Source organism: Trachymyrmex cornetzi, unplaced genomic scaffold (genome assembly GCF_001594075.2).
Source record: "Trachymyrmex cornetzi isolate Tcor2-1 unplaced genomic scaffold, Tcor1.1 scaffold1732, whole genome shotgun sequence".
NCBI classification, from domain to species: domain Eukaryota; kingdom Metazoa; phylum Arthropoda; class Insecta; order Hymenoptera; family Formicidae; genus Trachymyrmex; species Trachymyrmex cornetzi.
In genome coordinates, this window is record NW_017296346.1 from 176,284 (window position 1) to 203,791 (window position 27,508).

The 27,508-nt window shown below is 37.9% G+C and overlaps 1 protein-coding gene across 5 annotated transcripts in view; it reads left to right on the top strand.

Moving 5' to 3' along the window:
• The window catches only part of Eif4g (eukaryotic translation initiation factor 4 gamma), a 61,931-nt gene that overhangs the window by 8,035 nt on the left and 26,388 nt on the right, over positions 1-27,508 (top strand). Inside the window, exon 1 of one of the 5 annotated variants that reach the window (XM_018504547.1) lies at positions 37-434. The exons of 1 other annotated variant lie outside the window; for it this stretch is intronic. In XM_018504547.1, the coding sequence (XP_018360049.1) occupies positions 419-434 (16 nt within the window). In that variant the 5' untranslated portion in view covers positions 37-418. Of the gene's footprint in view, positions 1-36; positions 435-18,831; positions 19,259-27,110; positions 27,343-27,508 lie in introns of those variants that run through there. 3 more of the 5 variants (XM_018504544.1, XM_018504546.1, XM_018504548.1) reach the window with 3 other exon arrangements.

Consider the following 27,508-nt stretch of genomic DNA (forward strand, 5'->3'; position numbering starts at 1 on the left):
GAGAGAGAGAGAGAGAGAGAGAGAGAGAGAGAGAGAGAGAGAGGTGAAGATAGAGAGAGAAGAGAATCTCCGCTCCGTTCTACGGCGGAGGTTATATAATTTCCCCGAAGCGCGTTCCTAAGCGTCTGGTAACGATATCGGAATCGGGATAACACTCGCGAATCTACGGTCTACCGTTTCGCACCTGACACACCCGATAGAGATTGCCGCCCATGCAACCGCGAGTGTCACCATTCGCCGACGAAGGGGCGGGCGATATCGCCGATAGACGGTCGAGTCGATAGAAGAAAAGAAGGGAAGAGAAAAGGGGGATAGTAAAGAAACATGTGCTCGACGTGATACGGTCACCACGATTCCTATCGGCAGTGTAAACAGTCGCCGACGATCACTGTGCACGAGACGACGGCCCACGGCGGAAATGTCCACGTTGATAGGTGAGTTTTATCATGCGCGCGCCGACGACGCGCCGGTGCGCATTTTCTTGCGTTCTCTCATTCGATGTTTCTCGTAAACTTTCCGCGCGGCGCGACTTCGGCCGCTCTCGCGGTTTCCTTGGATTTTTTTTTTGTGTCATTATCGACGTGTAATATTATTAGCGGATGGAAATATTACGCAAATTCGTGTTGCTCGAGCCTTCTGAAGATGTCGCGTCGAGTGGCGTCTGGTGTCACAGCCACGTGACAACGTCGTCGTTGACCTGCCTGATGTTTACCGAATGGCAAGTACTTACTCAATTCGCGCGATCGCTGGTAAACACGTGTCATCTTCGATTTGATGGCTCTGTTTCTTTGCAGCAGACTGTTCTAGAACTCTCTTTCTCGCTTTAAACAGATATCAAACGTATGTCTATCTCGCTTTAAGTTCCAAACGTGTACACTAGTTCAGCCACAGAAAACGGACGTCTTGTATCTTGATATCTTTCCACCGATGTAGATTAACTTTAGTCTCCGTTTAATTTACCTTTTTTCTAGTTTTGAGACCCGCTAATATAAAATTTATTTTAGTCGATTTAATTTCTTTCTTTTTTTTTTAAGATTAATTTTTATCTTTTTCTAATGCCCGTTTATACATATATAGTTTAATTTTAATATCTCTTTTTAATCTAACTTTTCGTCTCTTTTCAGTTCTAGGAATTAGAAAAAGATGAAGAGTAAGTTGAACCAAGTTAATCTACACTGTTAGAAAAAGATAAATAGTAATTAAACCGAGATTAAAGTTAATCTTACATTGGCGGAACCTTGCCTAGGAATGATAAAAAAATGAATCGATATTAAAATTAATTGATCGAAGTGGGCATCACAGTGTACGTTTCTTTTATATCCGTTTCTATCAATTTTAATGTTGATTTAACTATCTAGCCCTTTATCTTTTTCTAGTTCGAGGAAGTAAAAAAGATAAACAACAAGTTGAATCGAGATTAAAATTAATCAGGTTACATAGAAACAAGTATTACTTATCTTATTCTAATTTTTATTAGACCAAGAAAATGATGAAAGATTAAACCGAGATAAAAGTTAATCTACATTGGTGGAAACGGCATTATTTGTTCGGAATGAAGAACCTTTATCGCTTCTCCCTTTCCCTAATCTCCACAGGCCTGCGATCCTACATTCTTTGTTTTTCGATAAAATGAAGTAGCATTTCGTAAATATTTGGAATCCTGAGAGAAAAAAATGTTTGGTGTTTGTAATCACAATTATATATATTACTATAATTATGATTATTATTGCTATAATAATAATAACAGTAACTATGTGTACAGTTCTAGCAACAAATGTATATACTTGGCAATCTAAAATGACTATATATATATATAAAATTATAGTTATTATAACCATAAAATAGTTGAAATTACCATAAAAATAATTCAAGAAACTATAAATTTACAGTTACATTTTGGAACAACATATTTTTTATGGTCGTTTCATTTTTATGATAATTTCAACTATCTTATGTTTATAATAACTACAATTGTATAGTCAATTTTAGGTTGCCAACTACTATATACACACATAGTTACTGTTATTATTATTATAGCAGCAATAATCATGATTATACACTGAAAAAAATATAATCAATTTTAATAAATATTTAGTTGAATACTGCCAACTAAATATTTATTAAATATAAAGATATATTTATTTGATACAAGAAATGTTAATTTGATTTAACAATCATTTTTTTTACCGAACAAATATTTACTTACTGTAAGTGAATGTTTAGTTGGCAGTATTGAACTAAATATTTATTAAAATTGACTATATTTCTTTCTCAGTGCAGTAATATATTTATATAATTATGGTTACAAATGCCAAACATTTTTCTCTCAGGGTTCAGTGAATGTATCTCGGTTATGGTTTTCTCAGTCGACAGCGTTCTACTGATATTTCGTCGATACACCCCAGTACACTTGAGACGTCTTATCTCCTTCCTATTTGCTAGATAAGAATAATCTCATTGCTTCAATCTACCGGGTCGTGCAGGGGGGAGGGGGTCTTGGGACATCATGTCACCGAAAAGCTTTCCAGGAACTCTGACCATTGGCACGTTTGTTTTTACGAGGTGGATGTGACGCGACGCTCCGTTAGACGTCCAGCGTGTTTACCGAGCTCGTCAAGGTCTCGTTTCAAGCCGCGTCTCGTTGAGTAAGAAATCCGCTGCAAAGGGCAACACGAATAAAATTGCGTAACGCGCGTGCGAGTCAGAGTCGAATCGGGACGACGGCGATAGCGACTAGTTGCATTTTTATAGCTCGATATTAATTGAAATTGATTTGTAAACAAGGAATGCGATAAAACGCGAAAATTTCTCCGTTTTAATTAAAACGGGAAATAATTCCGAAACGGTATGCCTCGCGTATAGAGAAATTTTAAACCTTCTGGTCATTGCGGCGCTTTTAGTTGATGTTATCCAATTTCGTTTATTACAAATATTTGTAGCGTCGCGTGCCTGAATATTTTCAGTTTACATTCGATCGATGAAATACGATACACACATATATATTTTTTTCGTCGTGAACGCGTCGATGGTTTAAAATTTGTGTCGCTTTAGATTCTCTTTCTCTCTTTGTAGCGTTGAAAAAATATTAGATAAAATTGTTTTTGCAGGGATACCAAGTACAAGCTCGAATACAACAGCTAGCTTATATTGTACTCGTATTGTATTCGGAATACCTTTCTCTTTCCGATTCGCAAATGGATATTCGTTGGAGTGTAAGATGGTCGACTAAGTAATAAGCGGTCAGATCGATTAATTCCGAGATCTGATGTGCATGCCAAACATTCTGTCCATTGTCGGTTGATGCACTTAACGGTAAATTGGAAACCGTTCTAAACCGTTAAGGTAGGACGTTACACGTTTTTGAAACGTACAGGAGACGAAGCAGATGCGAAAGTAAACTTATTTTAATCTTTGTCCTTCGGATGGAACGCAAAGCCGGCAGATGACAGACATTTTAGTTTTTGGACATTTCATCTTTTCAGGCAAGAAAATGCCATTCTTTTATGGTTTACTCTCTCAGGTAACCCAGCTTACAGAAAATATTTCAGCGCGACGTGAAAAAATACCGAATGTGAATTTAATACCATGTGATATTTATAATTCTCACTCATTTGTTTGAATAGTGTTAGTTAAATATTTACTAAAATTAAACATATATTTATTTACAAACTACAAGAGCACATTTATTTCACTTAACTATATTTTTTTATTTAGTATTTTTATATTTTTTTCTCTCAGTGCATTATATTGGTGTTAATATTAATATTAACATCAATATAACGTACTAAGCGAAAAATGTACTAAATTTTAATAATTAATTGCTTGAATTTTAGAGTGTACGAATCTGTGCAGCTCGTTATTATTCGTTTATATTTCATAATTCTCGTTTTATTATTTAACATTTGATAATTCATATAACATACATTACGTATCTTTTACGTTTTTGTTTTCCAAAGATAAATATAAGCGTTTATTACAATTCTAGGACACTATACTGAGAGAGAAATTTTTGGTATTAGTAACTATAATTATGTACATATATATATATTATTTATAATCATTATTGTTATTATAATATTAATAATAATTGTAATTATATTTAGTTTACCAACTGTATATATTTGTTAATAGAACTATACATGTATTGTTATTACTAAAATTATAGCAGTAATAATTTCAGTGAGATGTATAATTACAATTACAAAGATTAAAAATTTTTCTCAGTGTAAGAATATAAAAAAGAAAAAAAATATACAAATAAGAAAAATAATAAGAGACAATCTGCACGCATTCGAATGTCGGCAATCGCGCAGGTAGATAAAAGCGAAATATTTACCCTCGTGGTCATTCATCGACTTGCGTTCGATTATGCAGTCACTTCAACTATCTTTAGGCGGTTTAACGGACATTTTTCGCACTTGGCGATATTTGGATTTCCTGGTGACGTAAAGCCGACCGACTTCGAAGTCGTTCGGTTTCGAATAATGAGGCTCGCCACTCGCGGACGACGCGACGGCGGGTGAAAGGTGGCCATCGGCGCATATAGATTCGAATCGAAGCCGGGATAGACGCGGAGAACCGGCAGAAAATGCGCATTCCTGGCAAGGCCGCTCGCTCGAGAAAGAGGCCACCGAACATCCGGGGAGAAACTAACCGTACTTCATTCGCTCGCTTCTCCCGTCCCGCGTCCCTCTTCCTCTTCGCCGACCGATCATTTTACGGTTACGTTACGTTGTGCAGATCGTCGGATTATCTAGATCACGTGACGCTCGTTGTCTTCGGTTTTTGCCGATTTTGCGATTGTTTCCTGTCTGCGGAATCTTCCGCGACGCTACTCACCTCCATCTACACACAGATAGAAATGTTTTGTTTGAATAACCATTATTTGGTTGACGTGTGAATTGGGTGCGAAAACTTTCTTATTGTTTAATTTAAAAATTGGGTTGTTCCAATCGAAATTTGCTCATTTCAACCAATTTTCGATTGGAATGCAATACAACTTTTAAATTTAAAAAAATAAGTTTTTGTAATTCTCATGTATCAATTAAATTATGATTATTCATATAAAACATTTCTCTCGGTGGTTATTTTTATCAAATTTTTATTGCAATATTACAATATTTAAATTAAAAAATGAGAAAGTTTTTATAATTGCCAAATTATGGTTATTCTCATACAAAACCTTTCTCTCGGTATATCGTTGTCATACAAAACGTTTCTCTCAAAATCGTAAAAGTTGCGTTTTTTATTATATCTGAAAAAAAGAAGGGATGTTTCTTTTGAATTGACGCTGCTTATCAAGTGATTTATCTTTATGTATGTACACAGAGAAAAATATCCGGTTGAATTAAGGAGGTTCTCGCGTTTAATGAAATATAAGACAAGCCTATAATATACATGTAATACAAAGGTTAATATCAATAATATCTAGAAAAAATTTCGTTGACTTTTACCGTACCATTTTGAAGAAATTAATTTTAAATTTATAGAATTTTACATTACAGATTGAAGGTATAACCTTATTCTGTAGTTATTCTCTTTTAAATTGAGACACTTGCGCATAAGATAGCAATTAAAAAATTGTTATAATTATAAAGTAAACACTTCAATTTGTTCTCGTAAAGTTTCATTTAAACTGATCGTACAGTTTATAAGAAGTTCATATTTTTCAATGAAAAAAGCTAGAATATATGTTAAATGGACGATTGCACATCAAATAAGCATCTTACAACTTTTGTTTTGTCATTTTGAAAATATTTAGTAACATAAAATTAACAATAATTATGTATATCATCGATAATCTTTTTATTCTATTATTTTAGGACGCTCGCACGGAATGTAAGAAATCCGGGTTCGACTCTCGTCCGAGACATTATTTTTCGCAATAAGTTTATTGTAGTTTTTTAACATTAAATTTGGGAAATTTGGGGATTATTAATATTTCAGATCGATTGCGTTGAAAGTCCGACAACCATTTTGGCACGCAATTATAATTTCTGAAATTAATTCATTTAAATGAATATATACAACATCTTAACATTCAGACCGTAGTGGTGCTTCGTATTTAAAGTAATGTTTCTAACATAAACAGTCTTATTTCCAATCTTGTTATTGTCTATCATTTTAATTGTTTTACATATTATTATGAATAAACTGTCTATTGACTAGGAAGTAGCGCGAGAACCTCCTTAAATGGAATTTTTTAATTGAAAATGGACGAATCAGAATTTTCTGGTTAAATCTACTAAAATTTCAGTTAAGAAAAACGGAATTTTGATCTAATCAAAATCTTATTTTTTTTTTTTCGTTTTCAAATAGATGTTTTTTTCAATGTATGGATACATCATCTTCAACGAACGTTACTCGCTTATTTTATATGTCATTCGATTCGAATGCGAATTACGTACGACTGCGTTGTATGTGTAATAAAATAGTTTGAAGCAAGTCGCAACTGCTGGCGGGTTAAATCGCACGCTCTAACATTGTGACATTTAGCACGTGTGCGAAGTGTACCGGCCATTCCGCTGAACCAGCTCCTAAACAGTTCCTGGTAGAAAGTGCACTTTTATACGCGACTGGATAATTTTTTAATTTCGTCGCGTATCCGCGCGAGTTAATGTTATAAAGCTCGCTTTAGACAATTTACAATCCAATATCTTTATAATAGGCCTGTCCTTTTCAACTGAACCTCTTGCACGGTTCATCCTTCTTCCCTTTGTTTCCACATTGAAAAGAAAAAAAAAGAAAAGATTCACTTTTTTCATACAAAATATAAATTGGAGCTTCATTGTGTTAATTTTTCAAATTTTTCAGGTAAAAGTGAAAAGACTACTAATGCTTCCTTTGGGACTTCTCTTGTGCGAAAAGGTCGCACTGAAAAGGTCTACCTGAACCAAACAATTCCTTAATCCCAAAACTGTGACAAATTTTTAGGACAACTTCCGGTCCTTTGTGCAGAAACTTATTATAAATACAGAAATCGGTTAAGAATAATCTCTCCTATTCTTTCTTTTTTTTTCCATTTCCTGAAGTCATTTATATGAATCTTTTTCGATCGTATTACCTCTGTATAAAATTAAATAAAGAATTTCCTTGAAATGGAAACATTCGTTAGAAAGTTTAAATTACAAACTTTATAAATAAATCAAATTATTAGATAAAAGAAGCATAAGAGCCACTGGCTTTTATTCTTATTTAGGAAATTCTCGTTGTTTCTCGTAAATTTTTCAACCAAATTGAACGGTATGGAAAGTTTTGTTCCTCGTGAAGATGGGGAGGAACGGGCTAACTTTCTCTCGGGAATTACGATTGTATGATTGGCAACGCACCGACACAGTTCGTTATTAAAGGCCGTCTCAAACACGCACGTGACTGTTCAACAGCTGAGCTGCCGGTCGAGTCAAATCAGGAATACATTATCTGTTTCCATTGTAATTCCTTTGTTTTTGCAAAAGAATTTGGATCCTCTACAAAGAAAGAATTATAATGAATAAGGATGTATCGGGTAAAACTTAGCGATTTCTGCGATCAAACGCGGAATAATTCCACCACGTGGCTGACCACGCGCTGATAAAAAGGCGAATGTTATTAGGTCGGCGAATATAGTCTCTTTACTTCCGCTTGAGTTCCGTTCCGCTGTGTGCACGTTATTTGCATGGATTTATTTACTAACGACATATAGAGTTACAGGATGTTAAATAATAAAGTAGCCTTAAAAGATAGGCAATAGTTATTGAAATAAATAAAAATAAAAGATAATTTTATATCTTTTGTATTTTGTTAAAATTAGTTGGAATATCTTCTATATTTTGTTAGAATAAATAATTTGAAAGTTACACTGAAAAAAATATATGTAATTTTACATGGAAATTACATGTCTCTGGCCGGAAAATTACCTAAATATGATTGGAAATTTACAATTTATAGTAAATTTCCAATCATATTTATGTAATTTAAGTAATTTTCCAGCCATAAACATGTAATTTCCATGTAAAATTACATGCAGTTTTTTCAGTGTAAACTATTGGACTTTTCAGACGTTTTTATTCAGTTTATTGAGTAATATATGTTCTTTAATATTCTATAAATCGCTCATTTGCTACAACGATACAATTAAAAATGTCATTTTAAAGTTGCTTGCAGAAAAGAACGAAAATATAAAGAAAAAGGAAAGAACATACTTTTATTTCTCTAACATCAGTTGTACTTTAGAATTACATTTTAAAATTAATAGATATTACAAAATAATATATGCTTCACAAATTAATTTTCTGAAGAACTTTGCTTTTTGAGTTTTCTCGTTTTTGTAGCAAATAGCGATATTTACTTTCGCATCAAAAAAAAAAGAGAGAAAAAAAGAAGGAGTATTAACCTTGTTTTGCATTTAATTTTATTAAGAAAAATATTGAAGAATTTTTATTAGTATCAAATTTATTTACGTCAAATATGCATATTTATGTCACATTACATTAATGTCGAATATCATTAAGCGCCAAGCCATTAAGACTGATAACATCTACATTTTATGTTTTCCATTTACTTATTTTGACTAATAAATATTATACATCTATATTTTCACGCGATCTACGAGCTTTCTGCTTACCGACCGAGTTTCTCGAGATTAAGTAGTTTCTCAATTCACGGCGTGGCAGCGCGATACGTGCGTTTTCCACGTAAATTGTAAATTTCACCGAGCGATATCATCGGTCACTGTCAGACCGTATCGTACCGTGAAATTTCAATGTTTAATTTCTTCACGACGTAACGCAGCTTTAGCGAAACGAACGTCTTTGGGGGCGAGAGACGGCGAGAGAAAACGTCTCGCGCGTCATCGAGATAGGCGCGGTCGTGGAGTATCGTTCGGGGACGTTGCACGTTCATGACCACGGTGTCGTTCAATTAGGCGGGGTGGGGGTGGGAGGGTTAGAACGCGACGTAACGCTGCGTAGGGCAGGGCCGCGCGCGAGCAAGGGTGGCGAAGGGAGACGAACGATCTGCAACGGCCGCAACGCAGCGAGGGGGATGATGGTAGGTCGTTGCCCGGTGGGGACGGGAGACAGGGGGATGACGGCGTGGGCGGGAGAGAGGGATGGGAGAAGGCCGGTAAATATCGACCCTTCCCTCGCGTAGACTTTCCGTCTCCCATCCAGACATTCGTCGGCGCGTGGTTACCCTCTTTCTCCACCTTCCCCTCCCCGATCCGCGCTGTTCATTCTCTCTCCCACCTTTCGCAGGCTGCTAACCTACCGAACGCCCACACGGAGATGGCGAGAGACAGATAGACAGGGAGAGAGAGAGAGGGAGGGAGGGAGAGAGAGAGACCGACTATCGCTCGACACCACGAGGTTTCCATGCTACCTTTCCAAGGTCAACGGCTCGGGGGCTCAAAGACCCCGAGAAAAATGACTTTTACGACTCTCCTTCCTCCCCTTTTTCGCGACCCTCGCGGGGTAATGCGAGAAAAACGGTCGGTCTGTCGATTCGCGACCGATCATTCGAAAGTTCAATCGCTCCGATGGACTCCGAGATAAGAATCTACGTCTTAGGTATATGACGAAAAAAGACTTGCTCGCGTCGGTCCCGGCGAGTCTCCGAGATATGTATATATTTTCGGTATGATTCAGACAGAGTCATGTTTTCGCTCGAGGACTTTGAACCTCCGGTGTCTCGTCTGGCTGAAACCTTCGGGCCGAGACAGCCGAAGGTTGCTTGAGGTTACGGGTCTGCGTCTTCTTTCCTTCCCTTTCTTTGCCTTTTTCTTCGTCTTCCTCTATGTGAAAAAATATCTGATTGTGTTAACTGGAATTCTGGTTGAAAATGGACGGATACCTGAATTTCCTATGGTTGAGATAACTAGAAATCCGATCGATATGATCAGAATCTTCTGGATCGTTCATTTGCAACCAGAGATATTTTTCAGTGTGGATGATTTCCGATTTTCTTTAAAATTTCATAGAAATTCGGCAATGTACTAAAAAAAAGACCACCAAGAAATTAATATACTCCACCAAGTGATGGACTTACCTCTGTTGGAAAATAAGAGAACAATACATATTAATATTATTGCGTTTCAACACTCTCTCCAACACATTAGGTAGCATTTTGTATATTATATTATCGCTGATGATGGTCCAAACAATTGGACCGAAACGTTGGAATTTTTTGTATCAAAGATATATTTGTACATAATTTACGAAGCGAAAACAGCATTTGATTCTGTATAGCCATTAATATTGTACTTTATTAATTATTCTAATTTTGTGTTAAACATAAGGAGTCTTTAATTATATTAATTTGATTATTGTTATTCTGAAAAAAAGAGTAATAATGAAATAATGAAATTTTACTTGATATAATAAAATGGTTAATATAATAAAATATAATTTTTTAAATTAAATATTTAGTATTATTTAAGATATTTTTTAAATTATATTTTCTATTTGATATACTAATTTGTATACAATAAATATTTTCTATTTGATATACTAATTTGTATACAATAATTAGTTTTATTATTGTCAATTATCAGTTTATCTCGAGGTAATACGATTTAAGAAACTCGACAGGTGTTTTATAAAAATATTAATTTGATTTTTATAATTGCAAATATATATGTTTATAATGAATGTAAGATATTCTACAGTGAATGTTTTTTTTTACAAAAATTCACAATAAAATTGCATAATTACATTATTATCAGCTACATAAATTGATTAAAATTAATATATATCTGATTATTTAAAATACTGCTACACTCACAAAAGTAACTTATTAAATTTTTGTTTGTATTCCTCGTTTCACATTTATTTCATATTTTTACTAAATGTTAATTATATTAAATAATAATTTAAAATATATGGACGAAGTATAATTTAAACACAACCAATATGCACTCGGCAACTTTTCCGTACTAAATTCTTTTTTTAGTACACATTTTTCCTCACATTTTTCAAATTTTTTCTAGAGGACAGCTGAAATGTTACTATTTCAATCGTTCTATAGAATTCCTTTTCTAAAGAAAATGTATCGGTTATTCAAAAAGAATATGCATGACTGTTAAAAATACTTGAGGACAAAGCAAAAGGAATAGGTTTGGAACAATTAGGCTTTCTCGCCCATAAATCAGGTCTCATTGTTAATCCATCATTCTCGACCATTCAAGAATGTTCTCAAAGATTGTTTTTAAGAAATTTACTCCCCGAGAAGAGACAAACAAGAGACACTTCCTAAGCCTGGTGTGCAGTATCTCTAGCTCTGGTAAATCATGGAACAATGAGCGGAACTGCGATTCGGACGGATCTGAGACGATTGACAGCGCAAACTTCTTCTCCCCCGCGATGTAGGTCACGGGGGTCACGCGGTGTATCCCCCTTCTCGCGCCTATCCTAGACCAGAGTCGGCGAATCTAGGCTGTGGGCAGCGCGCCGGGTGCATATAGGTATCGATCGGGTTCACGGCGGTGCTGCAGCTTGGCCTGGTGCACTGGCGAAACTGGGTTACCGCCTCACCTATACACGATACCGCGATTCGCGAATCCGCTCCCCCTTTCGTCATCCCCCTTCGTTCATCCGTCCTAGGTGCTGCTGCATCACCCTTCCTCTCTTTCACCTTCCGCCTTCCTGTCTGCACGCGCCCTTCGCTGTCATACATCCGCGTTCCCCGTACGCCTTTGCGAATCGCTCGATGACACGGTGAAATGTCTGATTGCGCTCCTCTCTTTTTTTCGTTTACAATTTTTAAGTGCACACACACGAAATAATACAGGAGAATCGACTGGCGAGATTTTTTTATATTTGAATTTCGACTGTTGTACGGAGTCGTAGCTTTTAAGTAGACGATTGACCAGTCACAGTCGATTATTCTTCTCATATTTGATTGTGATTGGTTAATTTTCTACGACTTAAGATCCTACATCCGCTACGACTTCTATTGTAGACCCCGTATTATTTTATGTAAAAAGATGTACACCGTATGCAAATAATAATTACTTCTTTTGAACGTTTCAAAAGCTCCATAAGTCTATTCATAAGTTTTTATCACAAACATTACATTTATTCAAAATATATTTTGAATCCTAATAAGTTTAATTATCCTAATAAGTAAATTACTTCACTCAAGATTATTAAATGAAAAGAAATTTTATTTACTTATTATATAAAATCTCGTTTCTTTAATCAATTTTATAATATTCTTGTAAAGGAAATAAATCTTGTTTGGAGTACATATTAATGGGTTTTTCTAAAATTTGTAAAATAAATATTTAAGATTATAATTAAAAAGAAAATTCTTTGTTACAGATAACTGCTACTTAAAAGAAAGAAAGTAAATTGAGTAATCTTTTTTTTTAACAATAGAATTTTTTTCTGTATTTGCGTGTGATATGAAATAATTAAATAATATTTCTTACGTTTCTTTAAATATTTTTCTTTTATGATTTTATTTTATTATATATATTTTATATTTTTTTTCCTTTTTATATTTTTATTTCTTAGATTTTTGTCTTCTATTTACCTCTTGAATTTTTTGGTGTTTAAAATTTTAAGGAATTTTCTCTTGAAAAGTTAAAACTTGTTTGAATTCTAACATGTTTGGATGTTTGATAAATACGACGATCTTTTACTTTTTATCAGCAAAGTTTTATTATTACAAAATTCTACTCTCTTCTAGACTATATTTAATCATATTTGGAATACAGATACGATAAAATAGATAATGTCATCTTTTATTTCTTAAATTATTAATCTTGACACTTTTGTTGAATAACTGTTTTAAAAGAGGAAATTCAAATAAATAAGGGAGGAATTATATAAAACAGAACGTATCAAAATAAGCTTTTATTTTGTTATTCTTAAAGTAAATATGTATCAATTAAATTGTTTCGATTAGTATCTATCTTTTCTCTGACTCTTGAAAAAATAATTTGAATATTTAAAGTAGGAAAAAATTATATATATGTGAAATGTTTACAATTTTTGTAAAAAATTTATAATTGAAAAGATTAGTATATATAAGTTGTCCAATGATTTATTATATACGATATAAAATTGTATTATTTTTAACAATAATACCGCGTGCGCGCGCGCGATTTTCTAGCTCAAAATTGCAATGCGAATACAATAAAATTGCTAGAAAGATCAAACAAAAATAAAAAGTTAAAACTAGGTATTCATTAATATACAATGCATCGAACTTTTCGGCTACATTAAATCTTTATCAGTCAATAGAAAATAAATAAAAAATTTGGAAAGAAATTGTATACATAAAATTTTTACTAATTAAAACGTTGGGAAAAAGTCGTTATTAAAATATAAATAATGATAAGAATTGATCATAAAGTTACATCATAGGTTAGATTAATTAACACTAAACAATTAATATTAAAAATAAAATTTAATGAATATTCTTTTTTATGCGTTATATTGAAATCCATATTAAAATCAAAATTATTTCTTCGTTGAAAGACGAGAAAGAGTAAAGTCAAGTAATTAAAATTTATGAAGTCATCTAAAAGTACGAATAATCTCGAATTTCAAAATCAAAAGTTGAAATGGAATCGTAATCCTAAATCACCCAATGGAATTGAATGTGTGTTCAAGTATTAAGACAGAACTTTATGTCATAGCGAACGCTAACGGATGAATAACTAGTTTTAATCTTTTCTTGATGATTTAATAAACTAGTTTCAATTTTTGACCCAATCGCTCGTTTGTTTGACTCTTTTACTAATTTTATTATTTTCTAATTAATATTTTATTACATATTTGTGAAATTTTGTTGTTTCTCTTTATAGCTGTTCGAATTTATGCAAGCATTTCTAACTTATTTAAAAAATTCATGAGAAAATCGTTAATTTTCATGTTCCTAAGAAAACCGTTGGAATTTGTTCGTGTAAGACATTTCAAGGTAAATTGCTTTTACCAAACGAGTACAAAAATGACCTTCCCAGGGAGAGAGAAGAACTATTTACTTTCTAACAGTAGATTTACATGTTAAATCAACAATAACAAGATCCTACAGGAGTTTGTTTTGATGTGAATTAATTTCGTGCCTGTCTCTATTCTTCAATTTCTTTAAAATTATCAGTCTTAAAATAATATTTTTACATATAAATGACCATCTTTGTATCTACATATTATAAATGACCAGTCAACTCTGACTTCTCTTTTTAGAGAGAGACGAAAATTTAAGAAGATAAAGGAAAATACTATTGAAAGTAATGTTCAAAGAAAGGTAGCAAAAACACTTTTTCAATTGTTTCGATCACAATAATATTTGAAATTCTGATAAAAAGCTCTTATAAATCACGTTTACATTTTTTTTATAGTTAGGACCATGGCTCTTAAAAAAACTTAAGCAGTAAAAGGTAAGCGGTAAGCGAATTGACCAATCATAGTAGAGTAAGTCCATAACGTAAGCAGTAACCAATCCAACATGTTGGACATTTTTTCACTATTTACGTCTTATCGCCTTAAGTTTTTTGTGTGCCATGTCCCTTGTGGAACGTCTGTTACTTTTTATTACCTTTCAATAACCATTGAATTTTCTCGTCGGATTATTCACTAAAATTTATGAAATTCTTTATAGGATTTTCAGATAATACAATTCGTATGAATGAATGGAGAAATTGTAAAAATCTTTCACTTTCTCTCTTAAATCGAAGGACGAAACGGGAACTTTGGAGAATCTTTTTAACACGGTTATTGTAGGTTCTGTATTTATTGAAAACATTTGTAAATGTTATTTACGCTTTCTAAAGTTTCATTATATTGTATTCATCTATTGTCTTTTATTCGAATTTTCCGCATTGATAACACTCGAAGGGTCGAGTCCTATGCATAGAATAGTTGTTCATTGTACCTCACCGGGTACGGTATATACACATTACCAGCGTTTCTTTGTGACAATTTTACAGGTATGTACAAATTAGCATCGTTAGGCTATTAGAACGATGACGAAATACATTTACTGGGTAACGGAAGCCTCAACGGTTTAGCTGATCTTATTGTTAGTGCTTAAATAATATTTTCAATGCGAATTTATATGCACAATTGCATACATATTCAGTTCTATTAAACATATTTAATTTTTTAACATTTTTCGTAATTAAATGCATACGTTGAATAATATGTATGTTGCTTATACAATAAACACACGATGTGTATTTTGACAGCAAGGAACCAGAAGGAAGATTCTCTTTACTATCACGACAAATGAGGGCAAAAAATCTAAAGATATTCTTCTTGAATAAATGTTGATAGCTCGGACTTAAATAAAGACATTGGGATTTCAGGGGAAATATGCAGCATACAATCTTCAGCGATGATATTTCTTTTTTTAAAAACGATTCTGTAGAACTGTCGTGATAATAACGTACAATTATATCATTTGCTACAACGGTACGATTAAAAAAGACAAAGTTTTTCAGAAGATAAATTTTAATATTGTGAATCATTAAAAAAATTTTGTAATATTAATTTTAAAATGCAATTTTGATGAAATTAACTGATTGTAGAGGAATAAAAATGTGTTTCTTTTAAAATATATTCTTTATTTTTTGTTAAGTATTCGTTTTTTTTTTTGCCAACAATTAACAATGACAGTTTTTTAACTTTTTAGCGTTGTAGCAAATGAGCGATATACGTTGCGCTATTAGAGGAATAAAAATGTGTTCTTTTAGTTTTAATGGTTGTTTATTTTTTTAAGTTTTCGTTTTTTTTGCAAGCAACTATAAATTAATAATTTTTTTAGTTACGTCATAGTCAATAAGCGATATATGTTGCATTAATGGAGGAATAAAAATGTATTTTTAATGGTTTTTTTTTTAAATTACCATTTTTTGCAAGCAATTATAAAATGACAATTTTTTAGTTAGTTCTGTCGTAGCAAATGAGCAATATATGTTGCGTTAATAGAGGAATAAAAATGTGTTCTTTTAAATGGTTCTTTATTTCTTTTATCCGTTTTTTGCGAGCAATTAAAAAAATGACAATTTTTTAATTATGTCAGTATTGTAATATAACAAATGAGAAATATGTTGCGTTATATACACGTTGCACGCGTATAACGAATAAAATAAAATAAGGAGCGTTTTTCTTCGATCTCAAATAACAAAGTATAGCGTAAAGTTTTGCGGGACGAGCCATAAAACTTCATATCTAAAGTTTCGGCAGAAGCACAGATTTTTGCATAACGCATGAGACATAAGAAAATCAACCGGAGTCTTTTATTTCGAGAAAAGAAAAGAAAGAAACGAAGAACTCGATCGGCTTATTTTTTTATGCATTATGCAGGACTTCTCTCTCTCTCTCTCTCTCTCTGCCCTTAATCCTTATAAATACAATAGATATAGGATTGAGTAAAATTTAATTGAGCCTGAAGGAATTAATGTGAGAAAAATATTCTAGACTATTCTAGAATATTCTGTGTGTATTCCACAATACATTTCTGACAGGTTGAAATTCTTATTATCTGTTCCTTTTATTGTGCGGAGCCTTTTAGGCTTACGAAGGATGCATTCCATCAAAAACGCAGAGGAGACCCATATAACACAATGAGTTCGTAGGCAAACAAGAAGAAGGATGATTCACCGTGCTACACAGTGTCTCTGTCCTTCCTAAAAAGCACCAGAAACTCAAACTATCCCTTCTAGAAAAAAGTACGAGAAATTCAAAGTAAATTTCGGAAAGCGATCGGCGGAGGGGGAGCGAGGTCCCCGTCCCGTCGTTACGTTCCTGTAGATCATTTATTCACCGAGCAGGTAGATGGCGTCGGAGTCAACAGGCGGTACGCGCTTAATTCGCGGTGATTCGTCGTAGGTCGGTATGGGAAGGGCTCGTCTACTCTCACTCGCTCTCAGTCGAACCTAACGCGTCCCTTGGCGAAGGGTACGCTCGCGTCACCCCGAGTTTACTTGGCTCCATCGACGCACGAGTCTCGTCATTCATCCGGAGAAACTCTTCGCAGCACGAAGTGAGTGTGTGTGCCGTGGAACGAACGACGCGCTCGCTCCATCAGTCGCGGTCTCTTTCTCCCGTCTATCCGTCGGTGGTTCTCGGTCGTGCGCCATAGGACATTCCGTGCACCGTGTCGCGTAACGTTCAGCCCGCGCCATTATACGTGCGTGTGCGCGCGCTGTGTGGTGGCGGCTGTGCGTGCGTGCGTGCTGCACGCGGGTGAGAGAAAACGCGTGACGATCGACGCGAGACGAGCGGTTGATAGTGACTCGATGATCTCGGCGGGATCTCGTTCTTCCTTCTCGCTCTCCCTCCGTTTTATCTCCCTCGTTCGAAGACGCATCCCGCGAGCAGGGTTGGGCACGCATTATATCAAACAAACGTTCTGTACACGATTTTTCTAATACCGCACGTCGGACGTATCGTACTTTATACGCGTTATACGTATCGTTCGTATCACACCTGTATTATACAGACGTATTATTTTCGTAAGCGACTACTCGCAGCGGAAAATTGCCCAACTCTGCTCCCGACGGTATAAACCTATAAACGCGAGAGGGGTTCCACGCTCGGGCTCGGACGACGAGTTGGCGCGCTCGGGACTTGTCGGCGCGCGGCCCGAAAGCGCCCGATTCACCACAACAGTAGCCTCGCCGCCGTCCCGATCTCTCACGGTCGCGGCAGCAGAGGGCTAAAAATTGTCTCTCTCTCATTCTCGTTTTCATTCGGCGACGCGGCGGAACGCAGCCACGCGCGTGGCCGGCTCCGACCTGGTAAAATAAGCCGCGTGTTCCGCTCGGTAGAGTCTCGACCGGAGTGTTAAACGCTCGTGAGCGCGGGAGTGGGCGATACACGGACACGGATCTACGGACGTAGCGACGTAGGGCGCGCGCGAGAGGAAGGGGTAGAGGGGAGAGACGAGACGACGCGCCGCGCCGGTCGAGCCTTAAATATCGATTTTGGACGGGCCGCGATAGTCCGCCACCTATGCCGAGTAAGCGAGCGACATTCACGCGCCGCGACGACGACGATTCTCCCGTGACAGTCGGCGACGGCCGCGCGACGGTCGCGCGACAATCCTCTCGTAAAGTATTCGTTTTTCGCAGGTGCTGTAGTTCGAGGTCACGTACGTCAAGTGATCTCGTCGAGTGAGTGATTGGACGGTGTTCTCTCTCTCTCTCTCTCACTCACTCACTCTCTCCCTGTCACTCACTCTATCTAAACGTGAGAATCCTGTGCGACCACGTGTGCGTCTTGGTATTATCCCCGTTCGACGAGGCGAGTAAACGACAGACTCGCCGGCGATGCTTGATGCCGCTCGTGGGGAGAAGCGCGACGAGGGCCATCATCCACCGAGGACGGCGAAGATTTAGAAATACTTAAGGAGAGCGAGGTGGAGTAAGAGACGCGCGCGCGGTCACCATGGCGCGCCATTGTCGACGATCGACGAGTTGACGGGCCGCGCGCCTGAGCTGTGTGAGGTGTGCACGTCGAGGAAAAGAAGTCAAGCACACGGCCGAAACGAAACCGTAACGGTCGGTGGTGACGGGTGTGTGTTTTGTTGTGTGTGGATGTGTGTGAAGCAGCGCGCCAGCTCATTCGCGACAGTCGTCGGCAATTCTCGCGGCATCGAGATACCTGGTGGTGGCATCGAGAAGGAGAGAGAAGACGACGGATAGCGACGATGCTCGCGAATTCGTTCTATTGCCGCATTTACCGTTACGTAAATATACCTCGTGGAGCCTCGTCGACGACGTCGGATCGTCTCTAACCACCGACTCCGAGGAAAAACGGAGAGGGGGGGGGGAGGATCTCAGCCGAGGGTGAGGCGGGCCTCTGCCTCTGTGGCGGGGAGGAGAGGAGCAGCGAGAGGCAAAGTCGCTCTCTCGTACGAAGGTAAAAGCCTAGCAGCTCTCCGGGCTGCTCTCCATCCGGAAGAATGGTTTCGAGATATGGCGTCTCGAAGGATGGCGCAGTGGGTGTCGCCGTCGGTGCCTTAGGACCCATGCATTGTCTATTGCCGCACTGTGGCGGTCCCCATCATCACCACCCTCTCACGGCGTCGCATCCGCAAAATCCCCAGCCGGGTCACAACCACCATGTGCATCCCGGCCATCAACCGCCGCCACCACCGTCACCGAGTCCCCACCTCAATCAACTGACGCATCCCCAGCTCACCGTTAACATCAGTCACCTCGGCCATCACCATCATCAGCATCATCAGCAGCAACCGCAGCAGCAGCAACAGCCACCGCAGCAGCAACAGCAAACGCAAATGCCGCCCCAATACCGAGTCGCCGCGAATAGTAAGTAGATGAGGGAGGCAGCGTGCTCTAAATCGATTCTTAATTCATCTTTCGTTTCCTTCCTGTTACAATAAATCGTTAGTTGGGATCTACGATAGGTGTTTTTAAGCCTCGATCGATTGTAATTCGTCCATGTCTTATGGCTTAAGGCTTAAAAACCTATTGTAGATCCGGACTTACCGAAGACTTGAGTCTTAGGGCGGGAACACAGTCTTCAATAACGCATAAGAATATCAACCAATCGTAGTCCTTCGTTTCCTTCCTTTCCATGAAATGTAAGACTGATTGGTTGATTTTCTTAGGCTTTATGCAAAGGTCTGCATACCACTCTTTAAGTCGTAAGAGTATTAATTGACCAATCATGGTCGATTATTCTTCTCACGTCCGACTGTAATTGGTCAATTTCTTATGATTTAGAGCTTAGATAATGGCTAGTTGTGAAAAGTCCGTTAGACAACTTTAGTATTTTTCCCCGCTGGGAAGAAGAGATGAAAATTGATAGATTGATTATAGTTTGCGACGTCCGAGATCTCGATTTTACGTGTTAATCGATGATAATTCTTGATGGTTAGTGATCTATAATTATTTTAGCCGACAGTCAGATACCACTGTTCGTAGTCCGATCGCGAGACTGTACGCTGGATGTGCGCCAAACAGCTGACCGAAAGTCAGCGTAAGGCGATTCATCGATCTCAAAAGTCGTCTGTCTGACACCGGATGTGTATCGCTCTGAATCGATTGTCGTTCTTGTCCTCGCTGTTTCAACTTCCGCCCTCCGTCGAATGCAGTGCTAGATTTATTTACCTAATCTCTTGAGACTGATACTTGTGTTTGCTGAGTATTTTCACACACAGTGAAACGTTTTCACTCCACATTTCTATGCGAGGTAGTCTAGAACCCTTCACTCGATAAACTTGATCATCCTGTTTCTAAACTATCCAATATTTTCATTAATTGTTAATGAAGAAAGAGAGAGAGAGAGTTTACGCTCTAATTCTAATTTTACTGATTAAAATTCCAATATGAATACCTACATCAACATTATCGTTATTATATTAACCTATTATTTAAATATTTCAAGCAGTTGTATTATAGACGTATTTTACAATATTAAATCTATACTTTACTAAAGAAAATACTGAAAGTTATACTGAAGGAAACAAATACAATTAGTTTAATAATTAAATTAGTCTAAAAAATCATAGGTATTTTCTATTCAAAATAGATGGAACAAAAGTTGCTCAAATTCTTGAAAGGTTTAATATAATTAATATATAACTCGATTAATATAATTTGAAAAGATTAACTTAATTAATTTATGAGGGTTCTTTGTATCGTGAGAATTGACTCTGATTATAGCAAGTGCGCAATATTTTAAATATTGGACTATGTACAATCAGCGCATCACAGGCATATGACAGAAGTCATCATATCCTTTCAGAGGATTATGGTCGGAGGAGGAGGAGTGTCAGGATTAAAATTATCCGAGTGGCCGAATTCTACTCCAATTCGCAGCCCTCATCTTCAACGCGTAGTCCGATATGGGCTACTGATAAAAATCAGACGTGAAGCTATTCGATGCGTTGCAAGGCAGAAGCAAGCTCGAATTAAAATAAGATCAAGCCACACGTCATATAGATGCTTTAAACTGTATCCGAATGTCTCATTTTGCGCCGTGTACACGCTGATTATTAATGCGAACAACATCGTGAACGATAACACGGCGCAAAATGAAACATTCGGATACACAGTTCTCAGTAGCCCATATCGGTCTACGCATTGAAGATTGCAGGCTGCGAATTGGAGAGTAGAATTCGGCCAACCGGATAATTTTAATCCTGACACTCCTCCGTCCATAATCCTCCGAAAGGATGTGGTGACTTCTATCGTATGTCTGTGGTGTGATTGCTGATTGTACACAGTCATGAGGGACTTGGGCCCAGTTTCACAATTCACATTCTAGAATTGAAAAGAGATAATGAATAAGTTGAATCTCGGTTAAGAGTTAACCATCAGTTCTGAAACTGGGCCTTACAGTTTAACGTCGATTCCGATTTTGTTTATAGAAGTGCACATGGCAAGGATACTCTCGGTGGTTTGCCGTTGCCTGCTGAGAGGAACTATGAGCGTACGAAATTTTTTCTTTACGATTTGAACCCAGGACACAGTATAAGTAACAACAGTAGGTACACTCTGTTAAAAATAGTGGCGACCGTTCTGCACAATTCTACACAATTTTCAACATGACCCAGTAGAACATAAAGATCAAATGTGCCGACACAGAGTGTACCTATACTGTGTTCTTACTTATATTGTGCCCAGGATCTCTGGCATAGCAGTCTCGTACGCTGCCAGCTACGCTCGAAGTCCTGACACTCTTTATCCTAAATTGAATTTCCAATTTGCAGTCTCCAGTATATATAATCCTCGAGCCTAATTGCATCGCGATTTCTTTTTGCATGTTTAGATTCACGCACGAAAGGAACTACTTTGAAGTATCTAAAAATTTAGATAGATCCAGCTTTAAGAAAATAATTCTGTTGGATTATCAAAATAATTACGTAGGAATCCCAAAAGAGTTTCGACATGCTAGTAACCAGTTTAGAGCCCTACACAATTATTTTGGCAGTCCAACAAAATTATCTTTCAGATTTCTAGCATAATTTTCATAACGTGTTTCCGATTACAATGACTTTGAACCGATCTGGGTTGGATTAATGACGTCACACGCTCTATTAATAATGAAGCATGCAACGTCATTAATCCAACCCAGATTGGTTCAAAGTCACTGCGGTCGAAAATATATTACAAAGATACTTTAGCAAAACCATCCTTTTCGAATGAGCTTCCATATAGAATGCCGTGCAAAAAAAAAAGTGCGCAGCCATTGGCTGGCTCCATCGTGGACAATGAAAACCCGCGACCGACGATGGTAGCACAGTCTTTCGCTTCTCTGCTTATTGTTTGTATATTTATTTACTATTTCCGACGTTCTCTCTCTCCTAGAACTCGTCCTTGACTCTGTCGGGCGATACGATCCGCGCTAACGTAATTCGAGAGACGACTCCGACTCTCGGGCTGTCACATCGCGATCATTGAACCTTTCCTGCTTCTTTTTTATCGCGCGCGACCAACACGGACGCCGAATGTATCAGCGCGCGTGTGCGCGCAATCACGGAGCGGAATGATGCGAGACGCGTTATTTTCGAGCCGCACCGGGGGTAGTTAATCTGACCCGGTGACCTATCTGTCAAGAGTCGAATCATTCGTGTCTATTTGCAGACGCGCACGGATTCGAGTCCGTCGTGCCTTTCCTCTCCTCTCCCTCCTCTCTTTCCTTCTTCCTTCGCGAGGAACGGATAGGTACAATGCCGCTGTCACGTTAAAACGATGACGTATTTAGCATGTATGAAGCTCCAACACGTATACGGAGCTTTCAACATCGATTTTAATCCCGTTGGTGTTGTCGAAGCTTCGCTTATGCCCCGTTTCTACCAATGTGGATTAACTTCAATCTCGGTTCCACTTACTCCTCATCTTTTTCTAATTTTTAGAACTAGAAAGGGATGAAGAAAAGGACGAAGCGTCGGTTGAACCCGGATTAAAGTTAAACCGCATCGGCATAGGCATACCCAGAATTTCAGTTTATCTTTACACAAAACTTGGTGAAATATTTATGTTTATTAAAACCAGCCTTGGAGGTGAGGATCTCCAACGAACTTTCTTAATAACGTGTGATGCCCATTTTTATCAATGTCGTTTAAATTTAATCTTGGTTCTAAAAATTAGAAAAAAAATGAATAAATTGAACTGTGGTTAAAGTTAATCTACATTGATAAAAAGCAGACACGAGCTACAAATTAGGCGGAATTTAAATAATTTTCATAATTTGTTCTTTTCTCTGGCAAAATTAAGGGAGGGTAAGGAGCGAGCAAGCGCCCTTTTCTACCTTCTTTTTATACATTGTAGAAACGATACCCAGAAAGAGCAATTTCGCTAAAGAATTGAAAAATTTAGGTAGATAGAGATCTAAAAGTAATTCAATTGGATCATCAAAATAATTTTGTAGAAATATCAAGCATGACGAGCAATGCTGTAATAAAATGTTATGATGTTCTAGCAATCAAATTTTATCCTAATTACCTAATTACTTTGATGGTCCAGGAACATTATTTTCATCTATATTTAGCTTCGATTCTTCAGCAAAATTGCTCTTCCCGTATAGAAATTATAGCAATTTTCTGTAGAGAATGCGGCATTATTATTATTATTATTTTATCGTTATCTGCGCTCTTCGTCGAGTAATCAGAGTCACGAATTCGTCTCTGGAGGAAAAACATTCTGGGCGGATGACGAGCTGAAATACACCGAGTAGAGATTTATTCAAATTCTTTCTATCGAACACACCGGGCGTTTTTCCTGGTATGCGGATATCGATATATCGGGGGCGGCTTGCTATTTAGGTTAGTTCTTAGCGCCCCTGGACGGCGCTTTAGACAATTCACGATATAGGTCAATCGATAAAACGCTTTCCACCTTGTGCCGTCGTGAAGGTACGTTCGATCCTTTCCCTTCGTGCGATACGTCCCGTTTCATCTCGCCCTTTTCTCCTCTCTCACGTTGAAAGACGGCATTGGTAAATGCTCCGCGATAAGCCGGAACGTAATAATTTGGGCCTCTCGAAACGCTATCTTCAAACTCGTCTTATCGCGCATTATTCACGTGCTCGTTCACGAACTTGACGCGTTAAATTCCAAGGTAAAGTTTTCTTTTTAATATTCCGCTTGCGAAGGAAATAGCCTTTGAGGTGATCTAACGATCGAAATATTAGGTAAAGTATGATTAATGGCGCGAAGGCAACCCTTGACAAATCGATCTACGGTGAGCTTCCGCCTCGCGATTCTAGGATATCATTCATTACCATGTGACATCGACCGTCGGCCGTCCGTTTATTACATTCGAGAGGTTCTTAAAATCTTCAATGATACCGCCATTATAGACAAACTCGGACGGCCAGCCAAGAAATTAAGGACCGCGGCACACAAAACTTAGGATGCTTCTTTCCATTTAGTGTCGGGACAAACATCGTTCTATCTTCCTTGATATTCCATTGAGGAACAAAAATAAGAACCATTTGTGTCGAAGATGATGCAACACTCGGACGAAAACGTGCCTGTTCTGACTTCATGGAAAAAAGGTTCGACAGCTTGAATGTATCCTGCGAGAAAATAGAAAAAAATATGTGAAGACAGGGAGGTCTCGTTGCAAATGAGTCTTAGGTTTGTTCTTTTCTGCTGAGTTTTTTTGCACAGTTTATATTTTTTTTCTCTTCAAAATTCCTAAAGAGACTCCTTTTCTTTTTACATTAAAGAAAAAGGAATTACCTGTGAAGGTAAAGAAAACAAGACTGAGGTTTATTAATTATTATCGACCTCCCTTTACATATTTTTTATATTCTTTTTTGTGGGTTTAACTTATTCAACCCATCGAACCTTGTTTGTGATATGTTTTGGTCTGTTCTTTTTATAGCTAAACTTCTGGTATGGTTTATTTTTCTTTTTTCTTCAACGTGAAGAGAATCCTTTTAAAGGAAGAAAAAAAGAAAAGGATGAAGCGTGTAAGAAGTTCAGCTACGAGGAACAGGCTTTTTATCTCCACAATGCTAAAAATCGTTCCGAAACGTCAGATGGGGAAAGCAATCGCATTGGTCAATTGGCTGAATTGTTTAAATGTGATTCGTTAATTTTTTCTTCATCCGAGACCTCGGAGCGATTTATATAGCATCGTGGACACGGGGCTTTACGAAGAGCAACGTTTCCACGATCTCTCTCTCTCTCTCTCGTTTCCCTGATAATATCGATGCCGCGCGCGCCACGTGGCTTCCCGAGCGGCGAGATAGACCCTAACCTAACTTAACTCTCCTCGGCTTCCACTCTCGCGACTCTCCGGGCGTTCCGCATTCGCGCAGCGCCGTACCGCTTCCGATCGGCGCGTTTAAGGCTCGTTAACGTTACACCCGGAGTCAAAGTCTATTTGGAATGGTTGCGCGCGGCGTGACGCGGCGCATCGTCCGGACTCCGGCGCCGAGGGGATCGGCAATTCGGCGGGTGGGGTGTGAGAGGCCTGCATACGTCATTCATCTCCGGAAATGACGTATGGCGAGGCCAGGCGCGGCACTCTGCATACCCTAGGCTCTCCGTTCTCCTTCCCTCTCGAGATCGTAACTTACTCGGTACTCCGCGAGTCCGCGCGAGATGCATTCCTAGGTCTGTTCGCGTTACTTGCACTTTTTGCACTCGACTTCTCTCTCTCTCTCTCTCTCTCTCTTCAACGCCCGAATATATATTTATCTCGGTTTAAGGGCAACGATTTTTGAGAGTCTCATGCAATGCGGACACTTTTTCACGCTACGAGATCTCTTTCCTTGCTCCATAAGTTTTGATCCCACCACGAGATGCGACAGGAAAGGTATCGTGTGAAAAATTTGATGTTTATTTCGCCAAATGACACGAATACTTTGCAGCGCTTTTCTCGAAAACTTACGGTTCGTCTACAATGGGAGTAAATTTGTACATAGTAAACTGTATGAAATTGACGGCTGTGAGTGATCGATTTTTTATGGCTTACAACTTACGCCCATTTCTATCTTAAGTTAATAATAAATTAACTTTAATCTTGGTTTAATTTATCCTTCATTCTTTTCTAATTCTTAGAACTAAAAAAAGATGAAAAGTAAATTAAACTAAGATTAAAGTTAATTTGCATTGATAAAAACGAGCGTTATTATACCGTATTACTCCCATTGTAGATTCTTTAAGGCTATGGCACACAAAACAACGTAAAGTTTATTTTACAATAATTACGTAACCGTAATTGTGTAGGAATTGATTATTCACAATCGAATATGAGAATATTTGATCACTCAGGCAATAAAATATAAATAGTAAACGAATTCGCCAATCACGGAACATAAAACAGTAATATAATTAATTGCAAATTATAAAATATTGATTTATATTCATCGCTCCAGTCTTTTATGTGTACCATGATCTTTATCCTTTGATGTAAAACTGTTTTAGGAATAATATCAATTTCCTAGTTGAAAATCACAACGCAAGTATAATAAAATTGATAGAAAGGTCAAACAAACAAACAAACAACTAATTAGGTCAGATTAAAACAAGTTGATTAAATTCTATTTTAAGAACATCGATTAAAAGATCGGGATAATAAAGAGAATGCATCTCTTTCGGAATTTTCGGATTCCCGTTAGCGAGAGATCGAGACGTCGAGCCGTTCGATCGAAACCTATTCGGATCGAAGCGTGAAAAGCGTAAGGTACAGGAAACGCGTGTTGGAGTTAGCGGAGTAGCGCGCATTTCCGGCGGGGTCGCTCCGTTCACGGCTGCGAATTCTGCGAATCGATGCCTCGGCGATGTGACAGATGGCAGCACTGCGCCCCGGTCCCTGCCCACATGTGCAACTGGCAACATGGCTGTCCGCCGAGGTCGGGCCGTCGGTGCGTTTGCCCACGTTCGAGTCTCGTTGTCGCGCTCACGGCGTTAAGCTTTCGTAATCGTGACGTCACGGCCGTCATCCGGAGGATCGTCGCGCGGAGACGCGCGGCTCGCATCAGGAAACGGGATCTACGCGGACGATACCGCGAACGGGTGAGAGCTCGCGACGTATGGGGGAAACGATCCCATATTTTTCCTCGACTTCGAACTGTCCGTTTCTTCCCTGCCTCCGTGCCTTGATTTAACGCCGTAGAGAGAAAATGGGGAAACGTCCGTGCGACGGATAGAAACTTCTCCTCCGCGTCCGAGCCGCGCGAGAATTTCGCGACCGATTCTGTCTTCTCCGGCGGGATTTACCCGCGGGATTATCTTGATAATCCGACCGGGGAACGGTTGACGTCAACGTTTCGTGCAACGGTGCCGAGTCGCACGTATTCGTCTTTCGCGAGTAATTACTAATTGGTTACAACGTGGAGTGGGACGAAGGCGAAGGTGTCAAGCAGACATTATCGAAATTGGACGCGACGTGTTTCGGGTGCTTCTCCGTACCCTACTTATCTATGCTACGTAAGCGTTGACGCCTTGTACATCATTTATTCGTAAGAACTTGGAATATGTTTTTCTTGTCGTGCGATTCGTCTTATTTTATTAAGAATTTCTTTTAGAGATGAAGTTTTAGGATTATTACGAATATTATTTCAGTTTTATTATATGGCACATTTTGCATTTTTTT